Source organism: Crocodylus siamensis, chromosome 6, assembly GCF_052110815.1.
Source record: "Crocodylus siamensis isolate JL-2025a chromosome 6, ASM5211081v1, whole genome shotgun sequence".
Classification (NCBI taxonomy): Eukaryota; Metazoa; Chordata; order Crocodylia; family Crocodylidae; genus Crocodylus; species Crocodylus siamensis.
The window spans coordinates 44,960,717-44,972,205 of NC_143400.1; the positions used below are offsets into that span (position 1 = coordinate 44,960,717).

An 11,489-nucleotide genomic window follows, 5' to 3' on the forward strand; every position below is an offset into this window, starting at 1 on the left:
GTAACACTCCTGCTTCATCTGATAAATTGCTGGACATAAGCAATATTCCTTAGTAGGCTGCTTATCAATGTAGAAGCTAGGGATGTCTAGGTTTTGTTCAATGCTTAGAAAGATGGAAATATCTATTGAGCACAAAACAGAGTTGATACGGGAGATCTGAGTTCTGTTACTGACTTTGCCAAGAGAGTGGACCTTTCACCATTCTAGCGTGTGCTCTGTTTTCAGGTTCTGAATATTTGCATTTCGGTGTCCCAGTAAAAAAAAATGTATGTTCCCCTTCTCACTTTCTACACTGTGACCCTTGGGTTGATTTTCCACAGCTTTCCCATAACTCATTCTCAATATGTCCTTTACATATTTCCAACACAGACTGAGCTGATATAATGAAAAACCACACCACTGTGACAGAGTTTGTTCTCCTGGGATTCACTGAGGTTTATGAGATCCAAATTCTTCTCTTTATCCTGCTCTTGGTCATCTACCTCTTGACATTAATGGGGAACTTTCTCATCATCTCCATCACCCTTCTCAACTACCGCCTCCACACCCCCATGTATTTCTTCCTCCGGAACTTCTCCTTCTTGGAAATCAGCTTCACTTCTGTGGTCATCCCCAAAATGCTGGTCAATCTATTATCTGGGAAGAAAACTATCTCAATAACAGCTTGTTTCATACAGTCCTTCTTCTATTTCCTCCTGGGAATTGCTGAGTTCTTCCTCTTGGCTGCCATGTCCTTTGACCGCTATGTTGCCATCTGCAACCCACTCCGCTATCCCATCATAATGAACAGCCAGCTCTGTGTCCAGCTGGTGCTGAGCTGCTGGCTGGGAAGTTTCTTCTTTGTCTTCATGACCACCATTGTCATTACCCGGCTCCCTTTCTGTGGCCCTAATGTCATCGACCATTTCTTCTGTGACAACTCACCTCTGATCAAACTGTCCTGCACAGACACATGGTTCATCGAACTGGTTGATTTTATTTTTGCTATCATCATACTGCTGGGCACACTGGCTGTCACCACTGTGTCTTACATCAACATCATCTCTACCATTCTGCATCTGCCATCAGCCAAGGAGAGGCAAAAGGCGTTCTCCACCTGCTCCTCCCACATCATTGTTGTCAGCATGTTTTATGGCAGCTGCATCTTTATGTACATCCGACCCAACCAGAACATTGGGCTCAACATCAACAAGGGAGTTGCTGTCCTCAACACAGTGGTAACCCCTTTACTGAACCCCTTCATATACAGCCTGAGGAACAAGCAAGTACATGAGGTCCTAAGAGATACAATGGGCAAAAGAAGAAAATGACCATATGAAGAGTGTAGAAGAGATGAGCAAAATGTATGATTGAAAGGCGTCATTTAAGGACCACTGAAATCAACAGGAAAAAACCTTCTATTGGATTGGGTGGGCTTTGGATCTGGCTATTATTTGTTAGTTTGTTTCTGTGAGTTATATGCTGCCTTTCCCAATAAAGGCCCAGAGCAGCTTAGAGTAAGAGAACAGCAGAACTTAAAAGGGTAACTAGAATACCTAAATAAAACCAAAAACCATGTAGCAAAAGCTAAACCTAGCTTTGTTTGGTAAATGCCTGGCCAAAAAGGAAGGTCTTGGGAGATGTCCAGGCTCAGCCTCTGGTAGGCCTTGAGGGGTAGTTCCACTGATAGCCACACCATTATATTCTCCTAATGTAAATACTACGTGTTCTCCTTGAAGAACTATTTCTGCCAGTCATTTCTTTAAAGGCAGAACCTGGGCAGCAGTCAACCCCTTTCCTGAAAGAGTTTCCAGCCAAAGTATAGAATAAAATAATACCCAAGATGAGTGTGGGTTAGGGCAATAAATGTAAAATTGCAGCAGAGCAATGGTGATTAAGGCTATGTATATCCAGCTCATTAATAAACTGGATATTCTTCTGAAAGGCATGTTTTTATCAGACATTAAGCATTGGTCTTGAAGGAATAGAAACTATATGAAATTCGACAGCCTGCACTGTTGCAGGTCATGTAAGATGAAAAGCATCAGTGACTGTCTGTTTTTTGGAAGTGGGGAATAAAGGTTAAGTTAGCTTGAACAACTGAACTGGAAGGGTGAAAGAATGTAAGCTGGACCTGGGTAACAGAACTAAGAATATGGAGAGAGAAAAAAAAACAGGCAAAAACTTCTGGTGTCCCATGATTTTAAGATGTTCAGTTGTCTTTGTCACTGTTTTTGATGGCGATAGTTCTCTCTCCAATGTACCACCCTGTTTTTCTACTAGGGAATGACTAAAGTGTAAGGAAAAATACCAAGGCTACGGATACCAGCATACACCCTGTCATTTAGTTCTTAGGTTTTGAAACATTTATGTTATTGCTGGGCTTTTGGATATGAACTAAAATGATGACTCATTTAATGAGTAATACATTATCTCAGAAATTGTCCTGAGCATCCTGACATTGTCTTAGGTGTCTTTCACAAAAGCATCCCACACCTTCAGTGTGGGCAAGTTTGAATAGATCTTGAGAAAGCAAAAATCAGCAGAACCCCATTGCAGTCCAGCTAGCTGAAATCAGCTCTGGTTCTGACAATGACCTCTGGCTGCTTTTATTCCTGTGATATGGTATTTTCAATAGCATCTTGAGCTGCCAGTCAAAATGAAACCAGTCTTCATATACAATGTGAAACGACATTCCTTTTGTGAAAAGGGTGCTGCTTTGGTGTCTCAGGAGAACTAATCTCTCCTTATGGCTCTGCCAGTGGCCAAGCTACAAGTGTGGTAATGGAACTGCTTGAGATGCCGTCCAATCCTGGCGGTGACATACAGATGATGAAAGGATACGACCCATTCCCTTCGGCTTCTTCAGCTTCTCGGTGGGTGCAGAGGGGACCTATACCTAATGTCCCTTGAAAATACCAAGACAGCAAGTGTGTATCTGCTAAGTCCTGAACCATAAGACCTACTGAATGCATGTATCTCCATTTGAAATCTCTTGGAATTTTGGTTCCTCTGAAGCTGTGTATTACATCAGGATGAACCCAGACTTAATCCCTAGAATATAAAGAGAGCAGGTGAAATAATTCCTATAATCGAGGTCACTTTCCATTAGTAAATTTTAGAGGTCTCCAGAGGACATGAGTGCTTCTATTCCTCTCTGACTGCCAGAGATACTGGGACAAAAATTCAAGTCCATGGCAGGGACAGTAGTAGAAGCTAGCCCACTTCATCAGTTCACACAACCACACTGCAATAAAAGTTACCTTTGTTTACCTAAGTTATTTGGGAGGAGATGAATTTAAAAAGCCTTCAAGAGTAGAAAAAAGTGCCCTCCTTGGAGTTTTTAAGATGAAAAGTTTCTCAAAGACAAGACTCCTAACAAAACACATTTCTGATCAGTGTGTCTCCTGTCTCGTGTGTGTGCGCACCTGCACATGCATGTGTGTGTATGTGTGTGTGTGTGTGTGTGTGTGTGTGTGTGTGTGTGTGCGCGCGTGCGTGCGCACACAGAGGTACTTACATAGATTGGGCATTGTCAAACCATAAACAAACATCACTCAACAAATACAGAAAAAATACTTGGGGATTCCAGGGATAAATTGGGTTGGTGTCTCTTGAGAGACCTGCTAATGAGGAATGAAATAAAGTCAATGAAATATGCCTACCTAAAGTAGGAGGAAGTTCTTGTTAATGCAGAGAAATCCTGCATTATTTTAAAGGACACCTGCAAAAAACTGACAAATCCTCCTGGTTTTTGAAGTTTCCAGCTCTTTCATGCATCATTTTAGATAATTAAACACCTGAGCTAAGAGCCTGAGCTATAAGATGCTGCAGAACTGAAGAGTCAGCTGACCTTATGTAGTATCCACTTTCATTGCACCTAAGTGACAGAAGAGAGTTAGCTGGTAGCAAGAAAGTACCTTTAGAGGAGATTCTATTTTTCTGGAGACACCCCTGAACACATTTGTTAATCATTAAGCAACAGATTCAGGACCAGATGCAATGTCTCAAAATTAAATTATTCAGACCATGAAGATCTCAAGACTCTGCCAAATAACCCTTCCTTTGTCCATGATACAGCTGGTGAGTTTCTATCTTCCCTTTTTTTTTTCTGTCTTCCTTCCTTATGTCTTAGGGCTACATATATTTTACAGTCTGTAAGAAAGAACATATACTCTTCTACACTCTGATGACAGGAGAGAGAGAGAAAATAGTTATCTTAAAGTGAAAAGAGACTTGGAAGGGCAAAATTAGAACTTCAGATATAGAAGGTGGCTTCTTCTATGTAAAAAAATATATATATATATTGCCCTGTCAAATCTTTTGAAATATCCTATCCAAAAATCCTGCCTGGGGTAACGTTCACCTTAACCATAGAAATAATAATTTTCATAGTCTCCAAATAAATGGCATATACCATGCCCTTGAGCTCTCAACATCCATAGTATTTGTGTGAGCGGAGGTAGACATGGGCTGGAACCTATTGTATAAACATAAGCTGAAAAGATAGTCTTGCCTTCAAATCCAAAAACAAGAATTATTGGCAGTATCTTTCACTGGATCAGTTGCACTGGGATAGACTTAGGGCAGCTTTTGAGTACCAGAATACCCTCCCTCACAGGTGTTGGAGAGAAGCAGACAGAGCAGAGCTAAATAAACAAGAGCGTGTGTACACATACAGCTACAACTTCAATTCAGCACTAATATTCTGCCTTAAAAGCCTTTTGCATTAAGTATTTTTAAAGTGGCAGTAGGTGGATGCCAAAAAGCAAGGAAGTGATGTCAAGGAAGCTATGAGATCACATTGGTCATCATGAAGTGAGGGTACATGGTTACAGCCATGTGCCTTGTGTTGTGGGGAAAACCCATTTTATTCTTTTTGGTGAGGTTCTTTTTTTTAATTTTTTTTATTTTGAGGGGGGTGTTGTTTGAATTTTGGAGGCAGTTAATTGCCTGACATCTGTGGGATCCCTTGAATAACTCAGCTCATAGATACACAGGTTCCTTGGCTCCCCAGTCAGACACTAGTTTGCAGCACTCAGTCTGAAGGTTTTACTACACATAAGCAGGGAGGGCAAAAAGCATGGTTTAGCTCAAGGAATTCAAAAAAATTAATGGAGTTGCTAGTGTTCATTCCATGGAAGTAAGTCTTTTTTTGGAGGGGGTACATGAAAACTCAACAGACAGCCAATCAGAAAGGCTAATATAGATAGGTGTCTCAGAGGCTTTTTCCACAATCACACTATAGGTTCCTTCACTATACTGCTGTTACTGATGTTTGAGTGAGTGAGTGAGTGAGTGAGTGAGTGAGTGAGTGAGTGAGTGAGTGAGTGGTACCCTGCCCCTTCCAAAAAGCTTAGAGCAGCTTACAGTAAGCAATCAATGCGCAGATAAAATTCTGAAATAGCCCGCCAAAGTCCTAGAGCTCCGATGTTGAAGTTGCTGCCATTATGATACTAGAAGGCTAAGACATTATGGTTTTAGCTTCCTTAATGAAACATAGACCAAAGAAGAAACTCTCTGCCACAATTAAGTTGCATTTTTGCTAGAGTTTGATTCCTGGAGACCACGCCCTTGCAAGAAGTGGTGCTTATAATGGAGATAGAAATTATGTGTTGAGATGAGCACTTTGAGTGAATATGCTATAGCCGGGGAAAAGAGCCAGGTGTGGGAATAATATTTTATTACTTGTCCTTATGAATGTTTCTTTGTCCTTACTCTGTTACTTATTGCTTTTTTGTGTGTGCATAAAGATGAACAACACATGGAGAACCAGACTGCAGTGGTGGAGTTCATCCTCGTGGGTTTCCCCAGCAACCACCAGCTACAGCCTCTATTTTTTGTAGTGCTCCTAATCACCTATGTCCTAACTGTAGCAGGAAATAGTCTCATCATCATAATCACTGTTGTGGACTATCATCTCCAAACCCCCATGTACTTCTTTCTCAGAAACTTCTCTCTCTTAGAAATCAGCTTCACCTCTGCTGTCGTCCCCAAAGCTTTAGGCATCCTTGCATCAAAGAGAAAAACAATTTCTTTACCAGCGTGTTTCAGTCAAACGTTTTTTTATTTCATGCTGGGCACTACAGAGTCATTCCTGTTAGCAGCAATGTCCTTTGATAGATACATGGCTATCTGTAACCCTCTGCGCTACACCACCATCATGAACTCTCAAATCAGGACCCTTCTGGTGCTGGGTTCCTGGATTGGCAGCTTTTTCCTTACTATTGGCCCAGCAATGTTGCTCTTCCAGATGCCTTTCTGTGGCCCAAATGTCATTAACCATTTCTTCTGTGATAACTCACCACTACTTAAGCTTGCCTGTGCAGATACCAAGCTCTTGGAGTCTATGAGTTTTGTTGTTGCTGTGTTTTCTTTGTTGGGCTGTTTCTCTGTCACTGTTGTGTCTTATATTAGCATTGTCATCACAGTGATGCAAATGCCTTCTGCTTCCAGGAGGCAGAAAGCCTTCTCAACCTGTGCCTCTCATCTGCTTGTGGTGTCCATCTCCTATGGCAGCTGCTTCTTTATGTATGTCAGACCCACAAGGAACAGCGAGCTGGACCTCAGTAAGGGGGTTTCTGTTCTCAACACCATGGTGTCTCCTCTGCTCAACCCTTTTATCTATACCTTGAGGAACAAGCAGGTTCAGGCGGCCTTGAGGGACATTTTTGACAAGGGTGGAGTGTTTTCTAAAGAACAAAAAAAATGAATAAGTCTCTCTCCCTTGGCCCTCTACTGTTCATGATTTGAAGTCCCACTGGTCATGGGTTTTTGGGCAACTACATTTTGGGAATCTAAGGCCACCATCCATAACGGACAAGTCCATATGCCCAGCTCTCACCCCAAAACAGTGCACTCTGCTCTTATTTCACTGCATTTCAAGCTAGAGCTCCCATCTCCATGCTTCTCTGTTGACAACTTTTACCATTAAATCTTCTGTAGTCTAGTCCTAGACTCTCACATGTACCCTTAACTATACTAATATCTCTCAGACCTGACCCATGTCTGTTTCAGGCCTGCTGTCCTGTTCTACAGTTCACTTGTTCATTTGTTTTGGCACACTTAGTGTGTCTGGATCACCCTCTTGCCTGCTGCCAGTATAAAGAAACAGTATAATAATGATATTATTAATGGTATAACTTTTCTTTGCTATGGGGATGTTGTTGGGGTCGGGTGAGGGTCGGTCTGTTATTTTATGTAATCATTTTATCTTTTACACTCCCCTTTGTGAATGTGCAGACCAGATTCCCCCAATAAGTACAGAGCTGTTAAGCACATAGATCTGTTTCCCATCAGCACATCAACAGAAATTTCCATGCACTATACATTACCTGAGCTGTGTAGACATCTAGTCAGCAAGAACTTATGAATTAAGAGATTTAGGATTCCCTCTTCTGGGATATGCCTGACAATATTATGAGAAACATAATGCTACCTATTAGACAAATGACTCCTTGTAAGATGTTGGTGACATTCTAATTTAAATATAAATGTTTTTCCAGGCAGTTGACTTGTTCTCAAACTAGGGTTTCTTTAAAAACAGTTCATTTTTTCATCTAGTTTTTTTGCGGAAGTATGCAGTGTTCCCATTTCTGTTTTTTTTTTTTTATTGTTATCTTCTTATGTCAGAGACGGTTGCATTTCTGTTGTATTGCGGCAATATTTGTCCCACTTCAAGGAGAGGTTCTATATAATCCTTCCTGAGCTCAAAAGGCACCACACATTTTGCACAAAGGAGAGAAATCGTGGAATGAGCATGCTGTTCCTTCTACATCAGTTATTCTTAGATGAAATGCTATAAAATAGTATTATGCATGAAAGGCTACAAACAACACCGTTCTTCAGAAAATGATACAATAAAACAGGATTAAACAACTTCTAATTTTCTCTTACAACCAGGGTTAATAATGTGAGTCTTCCAATAAGTCTTCTAAAGTATTAACCTAGTTGCACAACTGTGTGCAGACCCTTTGACATGGATTTTTAACTCTTAAACATGTAGATTTTAGCCTGGGAAACTGTTTACAGTTTATATTCTAAGATAACATTGTGCTCAATTAACTGCTGATAGCCTCTACCCTGTGTCGTGTATGAATACCAGGCTAATCAGGTCCCACCTGAACATAACAGCAAGCGAGAGGTCCTTAATCAGTGGAAAGATTTTCCATTATAATTGATTCAGTGTTAAACAGTCCGTGTCTTATCAGCTGACAATCTGGCATGATACTTTCTTGGGGATAATGCCCAGAGTGTAATAATGGAGTGAAACCTTGGAGAGAAACCCAAAGTAGTACACAGGAAATTCCATATCATATCAAATCAGGACAGTGACTGGAGTAAGAGTCTTCATAGAAAAAAAACCAGTTATAGAATAGCCTCTTATACAACTTCCACCCTTACTCTTTCCAATTACCAATTAACTTATGCCTTATACAGGTAGGTTTATAGATTTGTTCTTGTCCATATTCAATCTAGGATCTCTATGAGTACTCTCATTACCTATTTGAAACTTTGATTGCTTCCACAAACAAGTTATCTCAAGACATCTTTCTGCTGCCTTACTATGGCATATAGATACTGAAAAGAATGAGCCTGAAAAGACTCAATTAGTGCAGTTCAGTTCCTATCTCCAAAAAGGAATTTCTACTTGCAGAAATGTCAGTGTGAGGGGAAAAGGACTCTGACTGAAGAAGGAAAAGCATCCCTGTTCCACCCCCGCCTCCTTTTTTTCCCCAAAAATAGAAATTCCAAAAAATGATTCAGTTTGGTAGAACATTTTCCTTCCCCGACTCCCCAAATGTCCTGCTTGACTCTCAATTAAATCTTCTCACTGATAGTCCAATTTAAATTGATGAGATTGATGGATGCCAGCTCTTGGCCTCTCTCTCTTCACTAGGCAGTCTGAGCAACTAGGCTGTCCAGCTGTAGATCTCTTCTCAAATTCATTTTGCACATGCAGGGAAACATTGAAATATAAATAAGTCCTCTAGGCAGGTGACAAATGCAATTATTTTAATTCTGCCATGAGATAGTGATGGGAAATGTTGATTGAGTAGTTTGCCCTGGAAAATTGTTCTGATACAAGGGTCCAAAATGGTTTTCATTTTGGATAAATACAAAGGAATCACACCACAGAGGCTTTTAAGATGTTGGCTCCAATCCATTTAGTCTTAGTAAAATATAAACTTGAATGATATTGAAGCTATATTTTAGCCTATTTATGCTTTCCCCCCCTTCTTTCAGAGTCACTGTTGGGAGCAGCACTGGGAACAGAAAATCAAACAAGGGAGGTGGAGTTCATTCTGGTGGGGTTCCCGGGTACATGGGGAATGTGTGTCCTTCTCTTCATTGCCATTCCTGCTCATCTTCTTGTTTACGGTGAATGGAAACCTGCTTCATATGGTCCTGATGCTGAGTGACCAGAGACTCCACATTCACATATACTCCTTTCCATGGAACTTGTCCTTCCTGGAGATTATGGCAGCCACTACTGTTGTACCAAAGATGGTCTCAAGCATCCTTGCTGGAAGTGGCACCATGTCCTTTTTTGGATGCATGGGCCATATCTACGTCGCTTCTTACAGGGAATGGCTGATTTCATTCTCCTGGATGTCATGTCCTTTGAGCACTACCAAGCCATCTGCAAGCCACTGAAGTATGAAGCCATCATAAACAACAAGGTCTGTACCAGGCTCATCCTCTTTTCCTGGACAGGAAATTTCTTGACCACTCTCTATCCAATAATTTGCCTCACCAAACTGAATTTCTGTGGCCCCAACACCATAGACCACTTCTTCTGTGACAGCTGGCCCCTCCTAAAGCTCTCCTGCTCTGACACCCAGTTCCTGGAACTGCTTGACTTCATCCTATCCTTTTCTTCTACTTACTTTCACCATTGTGTCTTACACCCACATCATCTCCACCATCCTCAGGATTCTGTCTTCAGGGGAGAAGGAGAAAACTTGCTCCACCTGCTGTTCACACCTCACCATGGTGGTCATTGTCTATGGCAGCACCATATTCCTTTATGTACGGCCGGAAAAGAGGCTTTCCTTTCTTCTCAATAAGGTGGCAAGTGCACTGAGCTGCGTTGTGACACCTCTCCTGAATCCCTTCATTTTCAGCCTAAGGAATGAAAGAGTGAAAGAGGTCTTGTGGAATTTTTTCATAAAACATAAACAGAATTTTTCACATTGTATATAAGGGATGCGGAACTTGGAAAAGTTAGGATTATGGGTTTCCTCTGTTTAGAGCAAGGCGCAAACTTAACCACTATAACCAATAATCAAAAAAGATAGAATAGCTGCTTGGAAATTAGTTTAGAGGAAACATATTTCTTCTGATTCTAAGAGAGAATTAGAGGGCATTATTTTATGCTAGAGATGAATATATGGAAAGCATAAGTAACTTTTTACTACAGAATTTTACCAGATAATTTAAACTGTTTTTGCATTTTAATCACATTCCATGGTATTTATAATCATTTTTACTTAACAGTTGCAAACATGAAAAGGAGTTGTGTTTCCAATACATTTAAATGCAAGTGTGAAAAAGAACAGCTTGCATTTAGTTTTCACTGTGAATTTAATTTTAATCCACTTTTATAGGAATTCTGAATATCAATGATAATATTTCCAAATAAACGTTCTTGAGAAATGTTTTTTTCTTAAAATGCTAGTTATTCAGTATAACAAAACATAATGTTTGCAATTACTGTGTCTGCATAATTATTTGAGATGCACAGTCTCTCTTAGAAATTAATTGATGGCCTCTTCAGAGCCTTTGGAAATGCCTTACACTGAAAATCATAATTTTTTTTCTCTGAGGAAATTTGAATACTGGAATGGTTCTTCTAGTACAAAACAAATCACAAACACACAAAACCAGTTTAGGCCAAGGCGTTTCCTTATCCAAAATACATTGGCTTTCATTTGAACCCATTTTTTTGTTTGTTTTTATTTGGTTTGGGACTTTTGTTGTTGTTGTTGTTTTTGGCAATTTATTGACATATATTTTGAGGCCAAATTCTATGTTGTCTTGAGAACAGGAAATATATTCCTTCAGTATTCCTAGAAGCGTCTTATTCCATTATATATTTTCGTGTAAGTGCTGGAAAATACTGTTCCAGGATTTTTTAACACTCAAAAGCTTGTTCTAATAAAAAAATGAACCCTCCTTTGTAAGATTATTTGTAAAACAGACATGACTGAAGTTATCTAAGCTCCTGCTTTTCATGATGATGAACTCAGAAGTAATTACTGAAGCAGTGGGGTGAGGTGACCCACTGAGGTGTATACTAAGGCTATGTGAAATTTCACTGGCTGTTTTGTTTCAATGCTGTTTCAACTTGTTTCGATCTCAAAACGGTGAAATCAAAATGAAATCAAATGAAAGGCTTCGAAACAGCCTCAAAACAAGATGGGGCAGTTGAAACATTTCAAAAGTTTCTAAATGTTTTGAGTTTCAAAACTGGGCTTACTTGCAGCTAAAGAGAAACTAAGGAGAGG

General features: G+C 40.2%; 2 protein-coding genes and 1 pseudogene across 2 annotated transcripts; all 3 read left to right on the top strand.

The window, feature by feature from the left end:
* The first annotated feature begins 383 nt into the window (after positions 1–383).
* On the top strand, positions 384–1,310 carry LOC149862519 (olfactory receptor 6E1-like). The gene has a single exon (XM_090051673.1). It carries the CDS (start codon positions 384–386, stop codon positions 1,308–1,310), a length of 927 nt encoding a protein of 308 aa, XP_089907799.1.
* Positions 1,311–5,743: 4,433 nt separating this feature from the next.
* On the top strand, positions 5,744–6,691 carry LOC149862520 (olfactory receptor 6E1-like). Its single transcript, XM_090053964.1, has one exon. The coding sequence runs from the start codon at positions 5,744–5,746 to the stop codon at positions 6,689–6,691; it is 948 nt and encodes a 315-aa protein (XP_089910090.1).
* Positions 6,692–6,745: 54 nt separating this feature from the next.
* On the top strand, positions 6,746–10,185 carry LOC149862521 (olfactory receptor 6T1-like; annotated as a pseudogene).
* Positions 10,186–11,489: the final 1,304 nt, after the last annotated feature.

Excerpts from the sequence above, each read along its gene's own strand:
- LOC149862519 (XM_090051673.1), top strand. The coding sequence starts at position 384 with ATGAAAAACCACACCACTGTGACAGAGTTTGTTCTCCTGGGATTCACT.
- LOC149862520 (XM_090053964.1), top strand. The coding sequence starts at position 5,744 with ATGGAGAACCAGACTGCAGTGGTGGAGTTCATCCTCGTGGGTTTCCCC.